The following is a 26,102-nucleotide window of genomic DNA, read 5'->3' on the forward strand; positions in this document are numbered from 1 at the left end:
GGAAAAATTTCATATTAACTGATCAATGCAAAAGTCTTCAAATCACAGGGCTCTATAATCAAAATCATGAAAACAGTTTCTATTGCATAAAAGGCTGCAAATAATGGAATCACCCTTCTGCCCACTGGCACGTCTGGGCTTTCATTTAAACCTGGTCACCAGCAGCCTAATGACAGGGGAAATCTCTGCAAGTGTGCTTGGCTGGAAGTAGTTTGGCCAGGACGAGAAAATATTTTGGCTTTTGTTTGCTGCCTCTAAACTCCCTGGGCTGTGTCAATAGTCAACAAAAGCTCCAAGCATGACGGGATGTGTGCAGGGCTTGGCCTCACCAACTGCAAAACTGCCACCTTCACGTCTCCCTCACGTTGTGGGTGAACTCGGCACCCCAGGGCAACACACCACTCTGCCTTGGGATCAAGGGCTCCAGGGACTGGCTGACCAGAAAATCTGAAGGGTTTTCCCCAGAGGCCTGACCCAGTATTAGAGTCACTGTTACTGCCTGTGTGACAACAGGAAGTGACAAGATAATCCCTGCAAGCCCCCATGGAAAGCATCCACTCTAAAAGAGTCCACACTTTAAAGGGCATTAAAAATAGCGCAGAGACACCTGGCCCACCAGCAGGACACTGGGTGTCAAAGGGGGACACTGATTCCACAGGACCAAGACTCTTTAGTTCTCAAATGCATTCGTGATCTGGCAGACCCTGGGAGAACCTGCAGTGTGACCCCAGGTGCACACACAAGGGCTTCAGAGGTGAGTTCTGGCTCTCCTTGGTGAGAGAGCACAGTCAGATGGGTGGGGAGGGTAGACAGTGGGGATGGCAAGGGAGGGGGACCTGGCTTTACTGTTTCTTCATTCCATCTCTATCCTTGTCACTGGATCTTAGAACTCTGCAATCTGGAAGGGCCTTAGCCCCAGCCTGTCAGCTTTGGGAGCCAAAGAAACATTTTCTCAAACAAAATCCTACCCAGGATCTCAAGTAAGCCTTAAGTGCAGCCACGGTGGGTAAAGCTGAGTTGAGGACCTAGGAGGACTTTGAAAACCACCAAGTTAGGCCAATTCTTTAATTTAATGGGTGAGAAAATGAAAGACCAAGATGAAGTAAACAGATCCAAGGTCAAAAACATGATGAGTATACCAAGAGTTAGGTAGGATTCTTTTTTTTTTTTGAGACAGAGTCTCACTATGTTGCCCTCGGTAGAGTGCTGTGGTGTCACAACTCACAGCAACCTCCAACTCTTAGGCTCAAATGATTCTCTTGCCTCAGCCTCCCAAGTAGCTGGGACTTACAGGCACCCACCACAACCTATTTTGTGTTGCAGTTACCATTGTTGTTTTAGCTGATCTAGGCCGGGTTTGAACCCGCCAGCCACCAGCCTTGGTGTATGTGGCTGGCACTATAACCACTGTGCTATGGGCACCGAGCCAGATAGGATTCTTTCTTTAAGGAAATCACTAAGGATTTGTAATAGTATGCCTTAAAAGCAGGAAACATCACTGAGCTGAAAACTGAAATCTCATTACTGTCCTCATCAGCACCCCAAACCCTTCTTTGTGCCTACAGGGCTGGTGAGTAGAACCAGAGTCTCCGCCTGCCTAGGTTCAAATCTCAACTTTACCAGCTCTAAGCAGCGTGAGCCTGGGTAGGTTATTAACCCTTCATAGGCTGCTGGTGAAGATTAAATAAATCAATACAAGAAAGGTGTTCAGAAAGACCTTGGAACATACTATACATCTCATAAATGATAGATATTATTCTAATTATTGTTACTTTTATTATCGTTGTCATTATTTTTCTAAACTGCCAAGGATTTGCCATGTACTTCCACTAGTGTTTGTGCATTGTGTCTGACTTTTTAAAACTGGGTTACTAGTGCCATAAAGGTGTAAGGAATCCCATACAAGCCTCTGTATACGCCTTATATTTTTGACTTTGGGTCTGTTTACCTTACCTTGGCCTTCCATTTCCACGTTTATGTACATCTCCGACAGCATGAGCAGTATACATTAGAATTTGCTTTGCCAAAGCTTGGGCATGGGCTTTGAAACTAACTGACATTTAAAGGCTGTGTGACTTTAGACAAAGGCCTTAATCTCTCTGAAGTACTTCTATTCTCTGAAAAATGGGAATAATAGGAATATTTACCTTTAAATGATTAATTGCTTAATTGTGACAATTAAGCAAGACAACAGATATGTAAGGGGCTTTAGCACAGGGCCTGGCCCATTGTCAGGCCTGATTTATTAAGGTAAGCACTTGGCTGACAGCAAGCCCAGCTAAGTTACAGGCTGGCTCACTTGGGGGGTTAAGGCCAGGATTAACAAACGTTCTAGCTAAAGCATCAGAAGTAAATATTTTAGGCTTTATAGGCCAAGAGGCATAATGTTATGCAGGTACTTAAATAGCAAAACACTTCCACAACCTTGTTAACTATATTCAAAACGCTAATAATAACTGAGTACAATTTTCAAAATACATGTCTACTTAATGAGAAGAACAGAAATCTTTTTGTGGAGAATAACTTTTTACTTAATTAGAGATAGAACAGAACATAAAAACTTTTCTTAGCTCTGGGTCATAAAAAATAGGCATTGGAATGAATGTGACCCTCAGGTCACATTTTGCCTACCCCGTTTTAATACGCATGTTGTGGGGGCAGTAGGAAGTCACCTGGATAGTCACAGCTAGATTTTTGGGGGAGGGAATGAAAGCACATGTTCAGGTGCCCCCACCATTATATGACAACTTCTTTTATGAACATGAACAATATATATACTGGAATTAACTCAAGCTGGTTTTGCCCCCATGGGTTTACAAGTTCAAATTGAGCATTAGTTTATACTGATCGCTCTGAAAATGCCATTTCCTGTTCATTCCCATAGGCAGAGCTCAACTGAGAGATGAGGTGTTCAGAATGCTTAATTATAAATTACTAACAATTTAAAAAATCGTAACTCTGTGTTTTCTTTTTTTTTTTTTTTTTGAGACAGAGTCTTACTGTGTTGCCCTTGGTAGAGTGCCATGGCATCACAGCTCACAGCAACCTCTAGCTCTTGGGCTTAGGCGATTCTTTTGCCTCAGCCTCCTGAGTAGGTGGCACTACAGGCGCCTGGCTATTTTTTGGTTGTAGTTGTTTAGCTGGCCTGGGCTGGCTTTGAACCTGCCATCCTTGGTGTATGTAGCTGGCGCTGTAACCACTGTGTTATGGCACTGAGCTGGTAACTGTATTTTTAGTACTGTCTATGAAGCCTACTTAAACCTTAAGAATGCAAATGACCAGATTCAAGTCTGGGAGTTTCTAACTACAACCAGTAGGAGGAAGGAAGAATGAACTTTCCAGTTGAAAACTTAAACTCCTCCACTGAGAAAACCATAATAGGCCCGGGGCTCACTCTCGCCTGTAATTCTAGCACTCTGGGAGATCAAGGTCGGAGGACTGAAGGCAAGAGTTCAAAACCAACCTGAGAAAGAGCCTCTCTACAAAAAAGAGAAAAATTAGCTGGGTACGGTGGCTCATGCCTGTAGTCTCAGCTACTCTGGAGGCAGGACGCTTCTGTAAGCCCAGGAACTAGAGGTTGATTTGAGCTATGATGACACCATTGTACTCTATCCTGGGCAACAGAGCAAGACCCTGTCTCTAAGGGGAGGGGAGGAATCATGAAAAGAAAGAAAATCTTAATAAACTTAGAAACCGTTATAAAATGGGAAGAAGTCTTTTTTTTTTTTTTTTTTGAGACGGAGCCTCAAGCTATCCCCCGGGGTAGAGTGCCATGGCATCACGCTCACAGCAACCTCCAACTCCTGGGCTCAAGCGAGTCTCCTGCCTCAGCCTCCCAAGTAGCTGGGACCACAGGCACCCGCCACAATGCCTGGCCATTTTTTTGGTTGCAGCCATCATTGTTGTTTGGCGGGCCGGGCTGGGGATTCGAACCCACCACCTTAGGTGTATGTGGCTGGCGCCTTAGCCGCTTGAGCCACAGGCGCCGAGCCAAATGGGAAGAAGTCTTATAGCAGGAGTGCCCAACCTTTCTTTTCTGCCACACATTGGAAACAGAATTGTCTTGGGCCACACATTAAATACATAAGTCCTAATGAAAGCTGACGAGCAAAAATATAAAAAGGTCTGTGCATAATTTTCATGATAACCAACACCACAGATAGCTAGAGGGGGGAAAAACACAACACCTTACAAAAGCAACATGTGGCTGTAGACCACAGGTTGGACACCTCTGTACTAGAGGGAGGGCCCCAGAGTTTGAATCCCAACTAGTTTACTTAAAGGTCTGACCTAGGTCAAATTATTTAACCTCTCTGTAACCATCTCCTAATCTATAAAATGGGATAATAACAAAGCATAAACCTCCTAGAGAGGTTCTAAGTACCAAATGAAATAACATTGTTGGGGGGTGGTGCCTGTGGCTCAGTGAGTAGGGTGTCAGCCCCATATACTGAGGGTGGTGAGTTCAAACCCAACTCTGGCAAAACTGCAATAACAACAACAAAAATAATTACAAAATAAAGTTTTAAAAAAAAAGAAAAAAAAGAAATAACATTGTTGGGGTGGTGCCTGTGGCTCAAAAGAGTAGGGTGCCAGCCCCCTATGCCAGAGGTGGTGAGTTCAAACCCAGCCCCAGCCAAAATCTGAAAAAAAAACAAAACAAAACATTGTTTACGACTTAAGAGAGTATTGACTTGGCACAGAATAAGTGCATCTAAGTGCTTGTTAAAGAAATCTTTTCAGAGAAGGACAGAGTGACTCCATGCCCATTCTACCCCCCTCCTACTTTTATCCTAATTAGTGACTTGAGTTCAAAACATTCTTATCCCAGCCACTTACTAGTTGAGAAAAATATTTGAAACACTCTACTTATACCACCATTCATTCTATTATGCCATAATAAGCAGGTACTGTGCATTACTAGATAAAAGAATTGAAAAGGAATGAATCTTGTATTCCATTTTCAAGGAGCCTGGGTACTGTACGCAGACAATATTGTATTTTAATAATTAATTGTTCATCAAAGAAAAAGATGAGGAACAGGGATGCTAAATTCAAAGTTATTCAAATTGCGAAAATGAATAATGTATGACTTTTATATTAAATACACACTGTATTAAGTAGTCTACATTTCACCCAACTCTGTCTTTCATTTTTAAGCATTTTGAACGACAATATGAATAATCAGTTAGGGGAGGTTTATTTAGAAAAAGAAATACCTTATTTGAATGCAAACGGATTATAGCTGAAGATGATTAAATTTTTCTTATCAATTAGTAAATTTTGTACAAGAGCTTTAAAGTCCTGGTCAACCACTACACCCAGCATAGCCCAGTTATCCTTGCAATTTCCTTTCAACATTAAATTATATCTGGCTGATTCTGTTCAATTTTTTATTTCTGATAGCTGTGCCAGGAGGCAATTTTTAATTAAAGAAAATTTGAAAGATTCAAACATGCATAATTGGATTAAAAATGTGATCATTAAAACATTAGATGATAATTATCTGATTGATTGCATTTTTCAGTGTGTTAATAACCTAATACTTTCAATGCTTTGGTTATACAGGAAAAAATAAAGCTCTTTATGATGAATGATCACCTCATTGATGGGACCGGTGGAGTAATCAAGAATTGTGAAATTATACTGAACACACACACAACAATAAACAAAGTTGTCCTCTGGAAGGTGTTTGGACAGAATGTGGTAGTTTCTAAAGGACAAAAATCTGCAGTGTTCCCCAAACAAGGGATCCACTAATTTTAAGGATGTATACACGAGCCACGCTTCTGAATTTAGTACAATAATTGTATAGTTTCTGTAGGGTTTCCTAAAGCCCTTTTTTTTTTTTTTTTACAGAAAAGCAATTAATTTTTCCTTAAACGCTTAAGATCACTAAGGCAGGAATGGCCTTCTGCTTCTTGCTGGGGAGGAAGGGAACAAAGGAGTGAGAGTGGAAAGAACTGGGCAGTAAGTCACTCTAAATGGAGGAAGATTTATGACAGCACAGCTCAAACCTCAATGTGCATGCAAATCCCCTGGGGGGCTGGTCAAAAGTTAGATTCTGATTCAGTTGGTCTGGGGTGAGAGCTGAGATTCTGTGTTTTTAATAATGATGCAGTGGTCTCAGGACCACACTCTAGACTAGCTAGTTTGTACAAAGACTTCATGAGTGGGCTCCTATATCCTCTGCAGTCTCATCCACTTCCACTTTTTTGATTCTTAGGTACAGCCACACTGGCCTCTCTTAATGTCCTGTGAGCATACAACCAGGGCCTTTGCACTGGCTGTTCACTCTGCCTGGCCCGCTTCTTCACTGCCCCATTCATGTCCTGTTTTAGACCAAAGGCTCAAGAGCTGCCAACAACTTACTCATATTCCAGTGACCCACTTCTCAATGAGGTCTCCTCTGATGACTGGTTTGAAAACAGCAATTTCAAGAGCAGAATCATTGAGAAGGAAGAATTTGATTAAGACCCTAAAGGCAGCGAGAAAGCAAGCCATATGGCTACCTGGGGAGACTATTCCAAGGCAAAGAGGAAAGCCATTGTGAAGGAACTCTGCCTGGCATGTGGCCGGAGTAAAGTGAGGAAGAGGGAAAGTGGAAGGAGAAGTCCAACAGTTTCGAACTTAAGATGTTCAATGGGGAAACTAGCTCCGGGGTAAGTATAGGCAGTAATCTAGCTAAAAATCGTGAAGAGGCTACCGAGTTGGGTGAATCACTGGATTCAGAGCCAGCAGCTCTGGGCTAAGTCGGAACCTGCTGTGATGGTTGTTTATGACCTGGGAGGAGTCTTCAGTCTCAGTTGGTAACAGGATGGTGTACCAAACCGAGGGATGGGAAATGGGAACTCAGAAAGGTCAGAATCCAGAGGTTTTAGGAATGTAGCATCTAGAGCAGGCGTCCTCAAACTAAGGCCCCCGGGTGTTCTTGCCGCTGCCTGTCCTGCTTAACAGCTGAGTCGTCCCAGGGTCCACAGTCTGGCCCTCCAATGGTCTGAGGGACAGTGAACTGGCCCTCTGTTTAAAAAGTTTGAGGACTCCTGTTCTGGAGGATTTCAGGGAGGTCAGAAGGTATAATAATTAAGAAGGATTATAATTAAGATGGCAGCAGAGGCCTCCCTGCTGGGAGAACCCAAGAGGAGTTAATTTTATGATCTAAATATAAGCAAAAATTCTAGCTCTATCTAACTGGAAGTTGATAAATGATTTTAAGGAACAGCACTAGACTGAGGTTATGACTAGGTGATTCTGGGCAAACCACCCAAAAAACACAGAGAACTGCAAAGTCCAAAATGGTTTTACAAAAGTGAACAAACAAACAGAAGCAAGGTTTGTTGTTTTTGTCTAAAACCAAAAGGTTTATTTTTGGCCAAAAAAACAAGAGGGAAAGAGACTGAACAAAGGCCACACAGTGACATGGGAAGGGCAGCTGGGTCTCCTGACACCCACTTTCTACTACCTCACTCTGGATCCCTGGGCTCAGGGTCCCTCGCCTGCAGCCAACATACACATGCTCAGTAAGGACATCGCACTGATAACTAAAACTCTCTTAGCTATTTAACATAAAACTAATCCTGACACTACCCAGCTTAAAATCTTCCAGTGACTTCTCACATCATTTAGAATAAGATCCAAACTCCTTGCCATGACCATGAAGCCCCAGCTGATCTGTCTAACTCCCCAGTCCATCTCCTCCTTCTCTTCCTTGTTGACCACTGGCCTGCCTCGCCTTCCTGTTCCCTCTGCCTAAATGCTCTTCCCTCACCCTCCATCTGGGTGATTTCCTTTCTATCCTTCAGCTCCTGGCTCCCACGTCATCTGAGTACCTGCCCTGGCCAGCCCATCTCAGTATGTTCCCTGAGTTATTATCTCACCTACTCCCCTCTGCCTTCCCAGCATTTGTTTCTTGTTTACTGTCTGTCTCCTCCCAAGACCCTGGTTATTCCATGTGGGCAAAGACCCAGCAGCTAAAACACTTCCCTGAACAGATCTGGTACCTAATAATCATGTGAAAAGGGAATAAAGACGCAAACAAGTAAAGTAGCAGTTGGTGTTTTTTAAATAACCAATAAATCCTAGATACCATGTCCACCATGAGTCAGAAGATGTATCATTATTGCAAACACCACTAATAAAGTCAACATGTTGCTAATTAAAAAAAGATTTTGATATCAACTGAAAGATGCACCCTCATTTTAGAATTGTTAAAATATGAGAACATGAGATTTGCACAATTGATGAACTAGGGTAAGATTCAGTGGGACTCATGGCAAAGGGCCCTGTCTGCTGGGTCAAGAAGAAGCAGAGTTCCGAGCCTGTTTTACGTGATCACAGGGTAGGATGCTCCTGGGGCCACAGAGCACGGTATGCTGACTCTCACCTGTTTATACTGATGGGGGGTGGTCCAGCCTCAGTTTACCCTTCACAAATCTGCACCCCAGGCCCCCATTCCACACTGTGGGATGGGCTTCTGTCTAGTTCACACTTAGGGGCAGGAACTGGGGGCTGGGCACTGCTGTGGCCACTGTCTAATGGAGGCCTCCCAGCTGTGGGAAGTAGGAATCAACATTTTTTTTAAAAGCCAGTTATTTATTTACTTACTTATTTTTTTATTTTTGTAATTTCAGATTACTGTGAGGGGGTATACAATTAGATGACACTGTCTGTGTTTTTGTAAGGTAAGGTCTGAGTCATGGTCGCTTTCTTCACTCAGGACATGTGCCACATACCTGCACATTGTGCCCTTTGGGTAAGAACTTACCCTCTCCCCTCACTTCTTAAATTTTTTTCTCTCAAGTGAGTATCTACTAATTTCAAGTTGGTACTGAGCTTGTTTCTCTATTCCTGTGCTATTTTACTTAGGACTCTCCAAATCTATCCAGGTTGTTACAGAACATACAAACTTTCCATCTTTTTTATGGCTGCACAGTATTCCATGGCATACATATATTAAGGTTTATTAATTCATGTGTTAGAAGGGCCTCTGAGTTGCTTACACATCTTTGCAATTTAGGTATCAATCTTAATGAAGGCTGAGAACTTACCCAGGGTCACAGGTTGTATAGACCTGGTGTACAGCCTCATTGGCAGGCTGGAGACCCTGTTATAGCCAAGGCCCTGTTGCTGTGCCTCCTGACTATATCCCCAACACCCAACACAGAACTTTCTGGAGGAGATCTTTATATATGGCAGAGAGAAACAGATAAAACTATGTCACTAAGAAACTCCAAGTCAAAAGTGAGCTAACTACAGCCCACAGGACAAATCTGGCCTAGTGCCTGTTTCTTAAGTAAGCTTTTACTGGAATGTGGCAATGCCCACTTATTTACATGCTGCTGATGGCTGCTTTCAGGCTAAAATTGCAGAGCTGAGTAGGTACAACAGAGAACATATGGCCACTGAAAACCAAAATATTTGCTGTCAGTCCCCTTATGGAGAAAGTCTGCCACCCTCTGCTCCTCTATAAAGAGAAGGGTATAAAAAAAAGAAGGCCAGGTGTGGTGGGTGCACCTTTAGACCCACCTTGGGAGGCTGAGGCAGGAGCATCCCTGAGCCCAGGAGTACAAGACCAGCCTAGGCAACATCACTAGCAACAAGCAATATGATTAGAGCATAAATAGGGCAAACTGCATGTGGAGGTGGTGGTGTGCAGCTTACGTTTGCCTCTGATGCACTCTTCACCTTCTGGCCTTCCCTACAGGCAAAGTCCCAAGAGAATTCCAGAGGCCCACATTGTGGCATGAATAACTGGTGGTGTTGTAGGGTCTGAACAGGGGTGGCCTGGGAGGGAGAGAGTTCCCCTGATTAAACAGATTCTCACCAAACACCTGGGAGGCACGCTCCAAGGTCATCAAATAGCCGCCCCACAGGGTTCAAAGACATATAACCTGCTTAAACTTTATTAGTGGTTTCAGCTGACTAAGTGTGGCATTTTGATTTAAGGGTTGATGTTTGAATGAAATGTATGTTGACATCAATATTTCCAAAGAGAAAGTACATAAAGATCGCAGTCTTGGCAACAATTAAGTAAATGAACATGGCATTTAAATTATACTGAGTCATATGGTGACAAAAACCCAATATTATCACCCAGCAGTTTCATTGATTGCCTTTCTCCCCTCCAGGGGTCTGATTGTCATAACTGACATAATGTGTATATTCTTTTAGCTTCCTTTTGATGCTCAGTCAATGACCTAATTCACAAAGGAAAAACGAAGGTTTTTCTCACAAGAGGTAAGTGATTTTGACAACAATCAGGAAGTCAGTCAATGCTGGAACTTATAAGCTGGCCCAGTAGAGCAGAAGGAAAACGCATTTCAGAGTCCAATACCACTGGGTTCAGATCACTGGTCCACTGCACAGCCGGGACAAATTAGCCAATCTCTCGGAGATCTCAGTTTACCCATTTGTAAAATGAGATTAAATTTCTCCTCTCACTATGCTGCTGCTGGGATTAAATAAAACTGCCTTTCTAGAACACCCAGGCAAGGTCAGGTACACAAAGAGGGGTCCACAGTGGACAGGCTGCTGCTTTGTCCTTTCACCGACTTCTGCTTCTCTGTCCACTAACTACCCTTCTCCCTGATCTCAAAAGGACTGGCTACCCCGAATCAGCTCTGTCATCCCATCTTCCTCAGTTTATTTTCATATTGCCCAACTAAGTCAAGCAATGCACATTTAATTTCAATAGCCAAGTAGTGACAGTGGCAGGACTCAGAGCTCCCAGTCCTCTGCTGTCATCACAGGGCCTCCACATTCAAGTTGACAAGTAGTAACAGCAGACACTGAGCGCTCACCTCGGGTCAGGCATGGTTGTGTGCAGTAAGTCACTGAGTCCTCAGGATAAACCAGTAGGGGTGGTATCATTATCACCTCATCATACAGTTGAGAAAACAGAGCTCCAAAGAGGCCGAATGCTTTGTTCAGGTTGTACAAATAATCAAAAGCAGAACTAGTTTTCAAACCCCAAGTCTGTGCTCTTAGCCATTAGAAAACAGTGCCTCTTCCACACTAAGGTGACACACACAAGGGCATGCAAAGAGGGTAAGAGAAACATGCAAGGTAGCCTTGAGTACTTTTGCACAGGCAAATTTTTTTCTTTGCTCAATATAACACAGTGAAACAACCAGGAAAAGGGCATTTGCGTGGATTCCCAGAATCCTGTTCAGATGATAAAATACTGACAAAGAAAGCTAGCCAACTGAGAACTTGCCTCAGATTCAAATTGAGCCTAAAAGGAATCACTTTTGAAGTCTTTTTACGTCTCAACGTTATTGTTAACAATACTATTAGTGATAAAATAAAAGTCATACAGAATCCCATTTCCTGGCTAAGAAAAGAAATGGAAATAGCTCACGTCTATGGTGGGGTTTTGATACGGTGAAATCCAGGAAACTGTGGAAATGGCTTAAGTGTGCCTATTTCTAGAAGATTTTGAGATCAAAAGTGTTCAGATAAGCATCAGCCCTTCCTAAATCCCTAACAGATGCAAACCATTTAGCTGAGATCACGATACTGCATATTTATAGCACACTCAGGAAAGTTCCATGTAATTAAATGCGGGAAACATAAACTTCAAATGGGAAATTATGTCACATGTTAAGATGTTCAAAATTATCAGTGAGCTATAGATAATGTAACATTGGTTTTCCCATTCAAAAGAGAGAATATATTTTGGATAATTTCTTTCTTTAAGCTACACATTAAAACAGAACCCTCATTAACTCAGTTGAAACACATTTAGATTACGTGATGATCTGGGCAAGAAGGAAATGGAAGCCTATGTCTATAAAGTCTAGCGAATGGCTAAGTAATGACCTGACTGGGTATTTACATCGTCCCAACATGAACAAATCACTAGCAAAGGCAATACTATTAGTTAAGCTACTAAAATAACTATGGTTTTAGATGAGGCAGGGTTGACAAACTTTCTGTAAAGAGCCAGAAAGTAAATACTGAAGACTTTGCAAGCTAGACTTTCTATCACAACTACTCAACTGTGTCCTTGCAGTGTAAAAGCTGCCACAGACAATATGTAAACAAATGAGCATGGTTGTATTCCAATAAAACTTTATTTAGAAAAAGCAACCATTGGGCCAGATTTGACCCAAGATGATAGCTTACTGATCGCTGATTTAAAGGGCACTGGATACACCCCAGGTATCCTTCCTTCTTTGTGTTTTCCCTGTCTTCATGTATGTAGCAGTAATACTCAAGAAATTGGCACGTCCACTGCCCTCATTTTACAAGGCAGAAACTCAGAGACAGAGAGTTCAGCAGTTTTTTCAGGATCTCACAGCTCTCAAACTGGAGAGGCAAAATTCAAACCCAACTGAGTGTGAACTCTGCAGCTCTAGAATCCTTGCTCAGTTGTGTTCCTAAGAATCAAATTTCAAGCAAAAAATAACAAAATTCCATTTCTTTAAAAGTATTCCATAAAATAGACTTTTTACAAATGCTTATTCCAGAGGCCCAACTGCTTATTTGTGAACACATGAGATTACTTTGCATTCAAATAACATTAGTCATTTTAGCACCAAGTGGCAAGGCCAAAAAAAAAATTAAAAGATTAAATCTTCATGAAACTAAATTTTCATTTTTCCCTTAGCACCTTGATTAGCATTTGCTAGGCACTCAATGAATAGAAGGATGAATGGACTTTGCAGTTCATATACATAAAACACGCCAGAACCCCTCCAATTGCTCAGCTCAGCTCTGTTCTATCGTTCTGGTGCCTGATTATGACATAAGCTGCCATTTCTGCCACCATTCATTTCCCCCCCCAAAAGTCCCTCATTCTATGATTTGTCCTGTTTTTCCAAAGTCTATACACGATGTTCTCAGAAATTGCAGCCATTTAGCCACAGATAGTTTATTTCAAGATCTTAGACCTGAGGGACAGTCACAATGGAGCTGGAGTGACAATGATAGATCATAAGCCTGTTAAATGTCTTCACTCGCTCCTTTGACAAAGCCTGTATGATGAGCCTCAAGCAACACACAAATACATGAGCAGGGACACTGGCAGAGAACAGAGGGGGAGATGGCCTGTGAGTAACAATAGACAGTTTGAAGTCATAAAGACCTTGGTTGACTCTGGGCTGGGTTGGGCAAGTCACCCAGCCACAGCCTGCATGGCTTAACTTTCTGAAAACCCTCAGAGGGTTTCTGGAGGATTCAGTGATGCCTGGTGGTCTCATCAGACCCTTACCTGATGCACAGCAAGTGTGCACCAGCACAGAATCAGGGAGGGGCCTTCTGATTTTACACCTGACACCTGACACCCTATTCCCTTTGTTTCTGATTTCCTTTTTCTAAACTCCACAAGGAGATATTTGCTTCCAAAGTCACCTCTTAATGATACAATTCGAAGGCAGCCACAGTTCCTTCACTGGCCTGCAATCAATTTGTAGAGAGAACAAACAGGCTGTCAGGGGTAGTTATGGTAAAAAAGTTTTTAAGAAAGTGCTGTCACTCCTCTCTTTGCTTGCAGTGAGCCCACCTGGTACTTGATGCCTCCCAGAGGAAAGCCTGTCTGAATTTCTTACTTTCTAACGCTAACTATTGTCTTCTTTGATTGTGAAACATAACACCCATGCAGGAGGGTGCACAACACACAATGGGCTGTTGAAAAATGATCTTGCCTGTTGTGTGACACCCCCTAACTCAAAATACAAGGAGACCATGCCTTGCCTCCCTGGCCAACCCCTGCCAGTCTGCCATATGCTGAGGCATACACCAGCTTTCCACAGAATACGGCTTTACTTGCCCAACTTTATGGATCTCTGATGCACCCATGTTGGTGAGTGGGTAGTTCCTCTTCCTCATGGTGAAATAACTCCATCACACCATATTTATTCAGCCAGCTAATTGGGGGTATCTGAAAGATTTTTAGGTTTGGGCAATTAAGAAACACAATGCCAGCTCGGCATGGTGGCTCATGCCTGTAACCCTAGCACTCTGGGAGGTGAGGCAGGTGAATGGGTAGAGCTCAGAAGTTCAAGACCAGCCTGAGCAAGAGCAAGCCCCCACCTCTACTAAAAATAGAAAAAGTATCCGAGCACTGTAGCACATACCTGTAGTACCAGGTACTCGGGGAGATGAGGTAAGGGGATTGCTTGAGCCTAAGAGTTTGAGATTGCTGTGAGCTGTGATGATGCCACGGCACTCTACGGAGGGCAACAAAGTGAGACTCTGTCTCAAAAAAAGAAAAAAACGAAACACAATGCCACAAGCATTCTTGTACACAGCTCTTGGTATTCTTATATCTGTGTTTCTCTAGGAGATGTGCACAGGAGTGGAACTCCTAGATTAACTTTACTAGACAGCCAAAGTGTTTTCTAAAGGGTGGTCAAACTAAGTTATCCTCTCATCAGTAGCATATGAAAGTTCCCATATATATGTCCTTGCTAACGCTTGACACTGTCAAGATTTCTGTTATTTGAGTATCTCGTGCATGCTACTAGATATTTTTTAAAGCTTTCTGAATGTAATATCCTTGGAAGATTAATACATAACACACACGGGCTATTTTTTAATTTATAAGTAGTCAAACGCAGAGATATAAGGGAATAGCGTGGTTGTATTTTTATATACCTTCCTATGCAATCAATCCTCCAGATTAAGATATACATTTTTATCACCCAAGAAAATTCCCTTGGGTTTCTTCTCAACAACTACCCCATAGCATCATGGGGTAAAAAATTCTGACTTTTTTTTTTTTTTTGCTATTCTGACTTTTACCACCATAGATTAGTTTTGTGGATGGACCATTTCCTGAACTTGATATAAAAGGAATGATGTAGGATGGGCTGCTTTGTTTCTGTGTAAATCAGAAGTTCATTATTTTTAATTGTTGTATCATATTCTATTGTATGACTATTCCACAACGTGAATATCTGTGCTCCCCCTGCTGGACATTTGGGTATTTCCAGTTTAAAGCTAGGTTACTATTAACCAAAGCTTGTAGGTACAAATCCTTTGTGGACATTTTCTCTGGAGATATTCGTAAGCATGGAATTACTGGCTGAGAGGGTAGGACACATGTGTAACACAGGAAGAAATGGGCACAAGGCTTCCTGAAGAGGCTGTGCCATGTGCACCCACCTGCAGGGTAGCAGAGTGCCTGTACCATTATAGATGGAAACCCTGGGGCTGGTTTCTTTTTTGACAGTGTATTTGTGGCTGGTGTTGCAACAGCAGTTGTGTAAGAGGAAGGCTACCCACTGCTTCAGAAGATGTTTAGAGGGGCTCTCGGTCTGGAGACACCTCCCTGTTACTCTTTATTGTAGAAATCTCAGTCGCACCAGGTGGAGTAAGAAGAAAAGACAAGACTTAGAGCTTCACAGATAGTTTTACTTGGCTGGGCAGGCAATGCACATTTGCAAATTTGTTTCTTCTCTTTCTGCAAGAGGTCTGGAGTGACTGGAGGTGTTCTAGAATTTGGTCCCGAGATTTGGCAAGGAGATGATGAGTGTCACAGGACTCGGGGAGGAGGGGCAAGGGGAGAACACCCCCAGAGGGAAGCACAGTGAATAAACCAGTCAGTAGGGGGAGCTATTTAATATTTCTGCAAGGAAACTGTTTATGATCTTGTCATGGTCCCAACTTCCAATCCTAAGTTTTGACAAAAAAAGCTTTCAAGAGTCTCATTTTGTGACATTAATAAAAGGGTGTTCTCAGGTGATTATTTGTTTTTTCACTAATAGCTTTCCGGTAACAGCCAGGGGAGGGAGGACAGGGAGAGCGACTATCCAGCTCTGGCCAGTGAAGCCTCTGCTCCATCTGAGGCGATTTCTAACCCTCTCACTCACATTTTCTCTGAAAGAGAAAGAAGCCTCCCTGTGCCTCACTAAAGCAGGACATTCATGGCGAGAAGGGGTTGGAAAAAGACAGACTCAACAACCAAATAATCACCACCAGTGAGTGTCCTTTCAGGAAAGAGGTCTTTTTTAGATGATTGCCAGGAGAGGAGGGCCAGTGTTTTGAGACCTTTGGACAGTGTGTACACGTGTACACCAACAGCCTGCTGGATTTTCCTGGGGTGAGTACTACAAAAGTAACAAGAGAAGAGAAAACAAAAACTTGAAAGAAATACATGCATGCTTTTAAACTGACATAGGACATAATGTAGGTTGCTTAACATGGAATAATTAGGTAAAATTACTTTTAAGACTACATTTCTATGCCAATTTACAAATGTGATTTTTTTTTAAAATGAGGTTTAAACAAATTAGAGCTAGACTAAGTTCTTAGAAACTAATACTCACATATCAGGGGTGCCTCCTCCAATACTGGCTCTTTTATAATAAAAGCACTGTAAACAACTGAGTCAACATGGAGGAGGGGGGGGAATCCCCAGGTCTCCCTAAATCTCCCCTCTCCAGTGGATGCTGGTGGTAGAGTGAATAAAAATCTTTCATTGGACACATTTCAGGGCTTTGGTCTATTATTTGAACGATAGGTAGACGAGGCCAGAATCAATGGCAAATCACCTCCTTCTACTCTATTTTTTTGTCTTTGTAGGTCCTGAGCGTCTAAAGATCGTGATTTACCTGGAAAAATGAACATATAAGAAATTGCACTTTATGTGGCCAGGAGGTTTCTAGCGTGGGTCTCCCGAGCAGCAGAGGAGCAGTAACTCTGCACTCTGAGCCTCAAACATACGTCATCTTCTCTTGCCAACGTAGAAGCTTCTTCCACACTTGCCCTGCCTGAATCCCTTCTTTGCTTAGAAATTTCTGCTCTCTTTAGGTCTTCATGGTCACTGTGCTTGAGACACCTTCAAACCCTCAAGTCCGAGTTAAGTTTGCTGCTTCCCACACATCAATGTGCTTAACCATATGTCTCTCCCCAGAGTCCATACACACAGGGAAGGTGGGTCCATGACCTTGACGCCCAGCTTCCTGGTGTACTTACATCAGGAACTCAACAACTGGACAAAATTAACCAGCACTGTTGGTAAGAATCTCTGAGCATTTTAAAAGTGGGGGAGATAAGTAGAAAATCCTTTGGGAGCACGATTAGGAAGGTGTCTTTGGGAGGAAGATAAATGAAGCTCTCAGGGAAGGGGAGCCCTGAGATGAGACCTTTCTCCCAAGACACGAGGAGGGTCATTTAGCTGACAGCCTGCAGCATCTTCACCTTAGGGGTCCATCAGAGTACATGCTCAGGCTACTCTTGCGGGGATGTTCAGCCAATGTCGATGCTCAGTGGAAAATAAGGGGTGGGGATCCTGCTAGCCCAGGACTCCTCTTGGGCAGCCTTTCATCTGGGGTTCTCCAACAGCCTGGCCAGGCCTTCCGTAGGAGAGAGGAAGGCCACCCTCTCTCCTTCTGCGGGTGTCAGACCAGCAGAGTGGTCTGAATACCCTTCCTGCCTAACCCTGCCCTCTCCCCTTTACCCTCCCAGGCAGTCTTTCCCTGCCAAAAACCTCTCTTGCACTTAAATTTCATCCTGGTGTCTGCTTCGCAGAGGACCCTACTGACCAAATGCCAACTATAGCTGGCGTAACCAGGTTACTTGCTGCTGTTTCAGCTAAAAAACATTTTAAAAAAAATTCTTCTTTTTTTTAAAAAAAAATCACTTAATGAGAAATTAACATTGTAAGATATGACTCCCAGAGCTGAAGAAATAAAAGCCATTTCTGAAGTGCAACAGAAATCCATATTGATTTTTTTCTTTGCACATCTCTATCATCATTCCCAAGCCAAAGACTCTGGGAAGGGCACAATTATTTATGTTCCTTCAAATTAACAGATCAGTCAAATTCCTCATAGAACCTTCAACTGAAAATGCTTCTAGTTTTTTTTTTTTTTAAACTATTTCAAATGTCTATTTTCTTCTGGAAGAATGATGAACTCCAACTCCCTTTTCTTCCCAATCTAAACAAAACTTACATTGGCTTTACTTCTTCTTTCCTTCCATCCAATTTTATACAGGGTAGCCATCACGTTTGTGTGCAATTTAAAATAGCGTGCAAATTAAGACTGCACACATATTGTATGGGCACCCTGTAATTTGCACTTTCACTAATAAATCTGTATGTTCACTAGATTCCATCACTTGGCTAATATTTACTGAGCACCTACTATTTGTCAAGTATAGTGTGCCACACAGATTTGGTTTCTTGCCCTCAGGAAGCTGATCCCCAAGTAGGTGATATATGAGTAAATCAAGAAACATGTCACTTCAGATATGTTTAAGCGCTCTGAAGAAACAAACTGGGGACAATGTAACAGACTGATGGGAAACGGGGTGGGGTGGGGGGAATGACAAGTAATTGAATAGGCTAAGTAAGAAAGAACTTCTAAGGAGGCAGGATCTGAACTGAGACTTGAACCCTATTTTCCCGCCTTCTCTAGGATTCCTCTTATTATTATTATTATTATTACTGGCTGCATGATTCACAATTATGAGAACAGAACAATTAATCCAAAATCCTCCTTGCTTCAGTTGAAGCCTGACAACTAGTTTTAAGGTGCCCTGAGAGAGGAGGAAGAGGGTTGCTAAGCTCTACAGAGTTGGCTAATGTCTAAAGACAATCCTCCCCGAAACGTGTGAAGACATTTTATCACAGCTGTGGAGATGAAGGGGAGATTTATTATGGTTACTAAAACTACTTCTGTCAATGTCTTTGGAATTCTAATTAGATTATTAAAACTTTGCAAATCATTGCTTTACATCTAGACTCCACACCTCAGTGAGACAAGAGTACTTTTGAAATTAGAAGATCCTGATGTCACAGGTAATGATGCAGTGCTGATAATGAAGTTGCAGGGAAATTCTTCCAATAAAAAACAGTTGGAAAAGACAGAACCCATTTATCTTACTTTCTCTCCCAGTTTTATGCTGAGGATAAGAGGTCTGCTGCACAGAACAGCAGCCTAACCTTTTCCATTCTAGTAGCTGCATGACATTTGCTCACATGCTGTGAAGTTTTTAATAATTTGTCGTGGTTATTTAAACCTTTCCCCTAAATCTGACACACAAATAATAAAGTGTATAAATGAAAAGACGATTGAAAAAAGAATATTTGGGGGAGAGAGATGAGACAAATGGCAAGTTCAACACATATGGATAGTACATCTTAGGGCATTTTGATTTATAACCTACGCATTTAAAGTGGTACCTGAAGAGAAACAAATTGCTTACTGTTCACCCAGACCCATTTGCAGGTAATAAATGGGCGTGCTCTTTACCCATCAAATAATGGCTGTAATGCCCTTCAACATCACTGGATGAGAAATGGGTGTCACCCTCTGTCCTCTGCAAGATAACCCAATTCCTTCAGGTAGAGATCTGCGCCCTTCGCATTCCAGCAAAAGGAAGTGTAAATGTCGTACTTACCATGATGGACGACGCCCTTCAACCCATGGATAATAGGATCCAGTGCAGAATTGTCCCTTGGACTGACCTACATGTAAAGGAAACATGATTGGTTCAATCTATTCTGGCATCAGACACAGCAGCCTCAGTTTAATCTTCTAAAGCGGGGGGGGGGGGGAATAGATGTTATCTAGCAAGCTGCTTGGGTCTCACATATACCACAGTGCTCACCAAATGCAGGAGATTTATGAGATAATAAAATCAAGTGAGGAAGTCTAAATCAAAAGAAAGAAACTTCTCAGAATACATTATAACAAGAGAGAAATACCACAGTCCTAGAAAAATCTTAAAAAGTAACTGCAAGACTTTTTTCTTGTTCTGTTTTATTAAAAGTAGGCCCTAGATGGGCTAAAAAGTCAGTGGAAGTCATCAGAGAGCAGTTCATCATTGACCACGTATTTCCACACCTCTGGTAACTCTGTTTTCCCCTTCTTTTGAGGAAATGGATCAGTTTCCTGCTGGCCTATTCTCCTTTGTAAGGACTAGTCCTCTGGGAAAAGTCACCTGCTCCTAAGAGCATTTCTGAGTGTTATGCAAGGTAAGAGATAGAACCTCCTACCTTCATTTGTTCTAGGGTTTTTAATCCTCCAAAGTTAAGTCACTTTGGTCTTGATCCCACTCATTATTTCCCTTAATTTGCTGATACTGATCAGCAGAAGTTCTCATTCTGGTTCTTTCTTGAAGATTTAAAATTCTATCAGCATATGACAACTGTGGCTTTGGGGTACTTTCAGAGAGAGAGAATGATTTGCAAATGAAACCAAATACCGGGGACTTGCTTTACAACAATCCAAGAGTGAACAGCAGAGGGACTGAGTGGGGTGCAGCTGCCACAGACTGTCCTTGAATCAATCATTTATGACCTTGGGTGATGTGTGTACAGCAGATCATGACATAGTTTACTTTTGTGTATGTTTAATTTTTTACAAAATATAGAAAGTTTTCCAAAATCCATCATCTGTGGTCAGCACAGCTCCTGCTGCCCGTCCACCTCCCACCCCAGGGATAGTGTTTTCATTGAATCTACTTCTAAAATAATGAAGTTGAGATATTGATAAAACTTTCACTGTGTAGCATGGCCCAATTTGATGTTTCCAAGTTAATTCAGAGGAATCCCCAGCCATTGCTAGGTTGAATTTCAATGTGACTGAACATTTTCCACACCCTTTCTTCCCCTTACACATTTTCCCTGCAGGGTTGCTACTCCCCATTTGTTCTCTCTGACAATACCCACACTCCTCTCCTCTGCTTCAGCCTCTCCAGCTAACAGCAGTGGTTCTCAGCTGGGGGCAATTCTGCCCTCCCAGGAGGACCATTTTACCATGTCTAGTGACATTTTTGTCACAACTGGGGGGTGGGAGGGGCTGCTGGCATCAAGTAGAATGGAGGCCAGGACTGCTGCTAGCCATCCTGTGACATTTGGAATGATTGCCCACAACAAGGAATTACCTGTCCCAAGATGTCAATGGTGCAGAGAAACCCAGGTTGGATGTTCTGTGAGTTAATAGTGATTATAGCCTAATGTCTAGAACCCTGAGTTACGCCTAAATTCAGAACACAGGTACTGATATACAACAATGTCATGTTTTTAGACTAATAAAATCATGTGGAATTTAGTACTACATTGTAAACTCTCAGATATGAAAAAACAAAAAAGAGTCAGTAGATGGGAGCCTAGTATATCAGATCATGAAGGTGGAATTCTGGGGACTGGCGGGAAGTGTAGCTCCAAATTGCCTGAGCCAGGGGTTTAACACAATGGTTAAAGCATGAAATATTCTGGAAAAGGTCAATGTACGCCATAGAATACACTAAATAAAAATTGCATTTCAGAAAATACACGTTTGCACCACTGTTATCAATTTGATCAAAATTCAAAAACATGATCAAGAATGTAAGATAAGACAATCTAATCTGACCAGTAAATATGGCCAATTTTTTAAAAAAGCTACAGTAGCATAAAATAAGAGCCCGGAGAAAGATTTCATATCAAATTAAAGTTACAGGCAAAAAGATAGTCTCTTTGGCTGGGTGTGGTGGCCCATGCCAGTAATCCTAGTGCTCTGGGTGGCTGAGGCAAAAGGATCGCTTGAGGTCAGGAGTCCAAGATTAGTTTGGGGAAAAGATGGCGTTGGTGTCCTTGATTCCTGTTCATGCCAGCTAAATTATCTATAGTTACTCTATTATCTGTAGGAGTCAGAAAAAAATGGCTGCACATCCCTCCCATCCCTGTCGAACGTACTTTTGCAACTTGACTTTGCCCTGCCCCATCAAGAGCATAGATGAACTTCTCCACCCTTAAAAACTGGGATTGTCCACAGGACTTGCTTTGACTAATGGAACATGAATGAATGCGATACAGAAACTGAAAACACTTGGATTTTTTGCAAACCTGAGACCAGGTGGAGAATTCCAAATTATCCTATTGAAGGAAGAATGACCACAGAGAGATGTGTCCACATGCTGAGGTTATTCTATCTAGACTCACCAGCCTGATAACCACCAGGCAGGTGGAATGGCACATTCAAGACCATCATTCTCGGCTGAATCACCTGCAGTCCATGAGACCAGCTGGGCTGACCCTAATGAGAACTGACCAGACAACTGACCAAATCATAAAATAATAAAATGATCTAACTGAATCACTTATTACAGAGCAAAATTTAACTGTTAGAATTTCTGTAAATATGTATAGATAAAGGATGGGCTATGAGATTAATATTTTTTTTGAGACAGAGTCTCACTTTGTTGCCCTTGGTAGAGCGCTTTGGCGTCACAGCTCACAGCGATTCTCTTGCCTCAGTCGCCCAGGTAGCTAGGACTATAGGCGCCCACTCAATTTTTTTAAATAACACACTTTGCTTGTTTCCCAAGGGAATTGCACGTCCCAAGGCACAGCAGCATTTGCTGCCACCAGATCAACTCACAAGCTCCTCCAAAACTGTGTTATTCTTGTCCGTCATGGCAACATGTCTCAAATTCTCTGATCTTCAACCACAACCAAGGGCATATTTTGTAGTTGGGGGGATCGCTGTGGTTTGAATGCACCCCTTAAATTTTATGTGTTGGAAACAATCTCCAAGCTACAGGGTTGAGAGGTGAGACCTTTAAGAAGTGATTAGTTCTGAGGGCCTCTGCCCTCATGAGATTATGGTCAGTATCTCACGAGTAAATCTGTGATAAAAACGAGTTTAGCCCCCTTGAAAGCTTGCTCTCTTTCGGTCATGTGATGTCATTCGCTGTGTTATGATTCAGTGAAAGACCCTCAACAGACGCCAGTGCCACACTCTCAGACTCCCCAACCTTCACAACTTTGAGCCAGATAAATTGGAGACCAATTACCCAATCTTGTGTTATTCTGTTACAGCAGCAGAAAATGGACTAAGATAGGAACTTTTAAACGCATTTATTCTTATCTGATGATATGAAAGCCCAAAGAAAGCATTCTTAATCCCCCCCAATTAACACTCTCCAATAACATTTGTAGGCCATGCGAAAGGAAAATAAGCAGGCAACCTAGTCCAGGTTCAATTTTTGGTCACTTCTGATTATAGCATTTGAGTCTAATACTCAGACTTGGCCTCATCTGACCTCAAATATTTGACCCCAGGTTCTAAGCAACCCCATCAGTGGGAAGTCTTTCATGATGTATGCTCAGCTCCACTGGCTTCACTGCTGGTCTATATGACGGGGGTTGAGAAGATGGATAAAGAGAAAATGGAGATTACTGGCTGGTCAGAGTAACTTCCGAGTAAAATACTGAGCTCATTTTCCAGTCTGTGTCTTGGTTCCAAAACCCAGGGTGGGGATTCAAATAGCATTCAAATAAGTGGATTTGTTCCAGTAAGGCATAACCCTAACTGAAATAATCACTTTCACTCACTGTTTCAATCAATTTGCCACTTAAAAAAAATTCATGTGCATAAGCTAAGCAATTTTGGCAGCTTTAAAATGTGACAGCAGTGAGGAAGGCTGTTTTAGCAACCTGTGTTTACATTTATTCTCCATCCAGGGTGGAGCAGGCCAAGGAACAGGGAAAATACAGAGTTCTGAGTCAGGCAGAGATTCAATGAGATTCAGTGTCCTCATCAGTGAAATGGGGATACAATCTCGTAAGGCTGTTATGAGGATTAAACATTTAAAGCTTAGCGTACAACCATGACCTCAACCGTAGCATCCAATACAAGGGTACATAACATCAGGCAGCAAGTTCACCTACACACTTAATTTAAATGAATGTCAAACAATAGCATTGTTATCCCTGAGTTTGTCAATGAACTTGGCTCTAAAAGTTATACCTCCTTGAGTTCAAATATCAAAAGATTTAAATTCATGTTTTATTTGACATACACTCAATTTTGTAATATGTTGCTCCTCTTAAAGCCACAGGAGTTTTCCAGGCTCTTGAAATTTGCTTCCTTCCACTTTAAGATCAAAGGAGTTATGCTGTAATACCGAGAAGGCAGCAATTGCACAAATGAGCTTAAAATGGACCAGAAGAAACAGACACCCCCTTTACCCTGCAGAGTTTGCACTCTCCTTGCAAAACTTAGCTCCTGGCACTTACACTTCAGAAGAGCTTTCGTGGCATTAGTCATCTTCAAAAGGATGGCACACAAACATGACAGAGGACTGTGAATTAAAGCTTGTCAGTGTCTTTAGATATAACCCAAGTGCAGAGGCACTGACAGGACAGAAAACCACGACACGTAGACCCTATTCATGCAAATGCCGATGAAATCTAAACTTCATAAAATGTTCTATTCAATTAATAGCCCACCATAAGGATTCAACCAATTATGAATTAGTAGCAAAATTATCAATAATTTCTAGAGATGTCTTAATAATCCAGGCTCTACAAGAGGGCTGGTGTTTATTCCCACTTGGAGCATAATGACCGGAGGCAGAGGGCCCCCTCAGACCGCGTGTGAATGCAGTCAGACATGTGCTGCCTGCTGCCCCCCTGGTGCCATTTGGCCCTTGACTTGGAGCCCAATAAATTTCAATCCATCAAGTCCTGGCCATCTGCTAAATAGGATGGCCAAGAGAACCTACTTGCCTTGAATCTGACATCGCCAGCTGCTCCTTTAGTCCCATAAATGTCACATCCAACCAATATTCTCTTGTGGGTAAAGAGATTTATGCCTGCTGAGGATGAATGGCCACACGGTTAACCACGGCTGTAGAAGAAAGTGATAAACGTGGGAGCAGAGTATACACAGCCCTCCTGAAGGGCAGAGACGGTGACCAACCCACCTAGGCAGGTGCGGGGAACTGTGTATTCAAGCTAATTTGCCATTTCAGGCAAGCACTTTTTAAGACGTCTGATTCCACATCTAAATTTTCCTTTTCTTCCATGGCTCTTTAGATAAGAGCTGTGTAGCAAGGATGCTGTGGCTTCTTTTCATTTTGACTTTAATATCTTAGTTACTATTCATCAGAATTTGGTTCAAGTTGCTGTCAAGAACTTTCTGGCACAAACCATTTGTAACTTGCCTATTTCCCATGACTGCATTTCAGTAAGTCCTTACCCAGAGACAAAGCACCAAGCAGCTTCCTTTATTAATAAATTAAACACTTGTTAATAATTTAGGGACATGCCTGTGTTCAAGAAGACAATTCTAGCATGAAAATCACTAACCATTGAGCTGTACCGAGAACACCCTTCTTTTCCTGAATCTTTTTTCCAGCACTCACAAATACTACTTTTCTTCTTATACAGCCCACGGTCTGTTCTGATGTAGAAATTTCTTTGCTTTCCCTTTTGACGTCCCAGCATCATTTTCTTGACTATCACTGCTGCAATAGGATTCTGCAGAGCAGAAGCAGAGGTGCTGGTGCATTTAGCACCACAAACTGCCATGGAATGAAGTCAACGAGGCAGAGTGAGGTGTGGAAAGGGGAAAAGGAGCTCTGCAAAGCTACAGGACTTTTTATGAAATTCAGCTAAAGGAAAATAACGAAGTGTGGATTCCTGGTCAGGTTACTTTAAATTTGACCACTAAAATTCTAGGATCACACAGTAAGCCTAATCTAATAGATATGCCGAACATCACCGAGGCTTCTCACAGACGAGCCCTTGTCCAAGGGAAAGGTATGCCCCGTATCATCAACTATTTTCTAGCACTTGACAAGGACAGACTCCTGGGACTAGTTTCCATCAGCACAGAGAAAAACTCTTAATTCCTCAGCCCCGGGAAGGGATTAATAAGAAAAGAAAACACAATTATAAATGCTAATAGGATTCACTGCCCTCCTCTCCATGAAGTGTAAGCACTGACATGGCTTACTTACTGTTAATTCATAATATTAATGGAAACTAGTCAATTCACAGGTTATTAGTCATCTCCAGAGAACTGAAATTCATGGCCAGAGAAGGCCACTGAAGAAATCAATTTTATGCTCTTGGTCGACTTAAACTGACCATTCTCTGTGTGTCTGCCCCTACTCCCGGAGGCCAGTACAGTGCTCCCCCTCTAACTGTCAGACTTGGCCTGGACGAGTGCATTCCTGGGAAAAGCAGTGCCCGCAGGGTGATGGAGGCCGGGGCAAATCTGTACCCGGGCAGGTCTTGCCAGCAGCTGGCCTGCCTTTTGTCAATTCAGGCGATTCTCATATTCATGAGGATCAAACTGTCCTGGGCTGGGTATACAAATGCCATTTCCTCCGGCATTCGACTCACCCAACACTTCATTTCAAAGCCAAACCAAGAG

The 26,102-nt window shown here is 42.4% G+C and overlaps 1 protein-coding gene and 1 long non-coding RNA gene across 5 annotated transcripts in view; one reads left to right on the plus strand and one right to left on the minus strand.

The window, feature by feature from the left end:
• The window catches only part of PTPRG (protein tyrosine phosphatase, receptor type G), a 740,009-nt gene that overhangs the window by 149,052 nt on the left and 564,855 nt on the right, over positions 1 to 26,102 (minus strand). For all 4 annotated transcript variants that reach the window (XM_023510661.1, XM_023510664.1, XM_023510662.1 and 1 more), the window contains one exon: positions 19,351 to 19,417. In XM_023510661.1, the coding sequence (XP_023366429.1) occupies positions 19,351 to 19,417 (67 nt within the window). The remainder of the gene's footprint in view (positions 1 to 19,350; positions 19,418 to 26,102) is intronic.
• On the plus strand, positions 15,744 to 19,374 carry LOC111723733. Its single transcript, XR_002772216.1, has 3 exons — positions 15,744 to 16,962; positions 18,691 to 18,748; positions 19,295 to 19,374. It is a non-coding gene; the product is annotated as an uncharacterized LOC111723733 (long non-coding RNA).

Source organism: Otolemur garnettii, unplaced genomic scaffold, assembly GCF_000181295.1.
Source record: "Otolemur garnettii isolate 467f Iridium unplaced genomic scaffold, OtoGar3 scaffold00015, whole genome shotgun sequence".
In the NCBI taxonomy this organism is placed as follows: domain Eukaryota; kingdom Metazoa; phylum Chordata; class Mammalia; order Primates; family Galagidae; genus Otolemur; species Otolemur garnettii.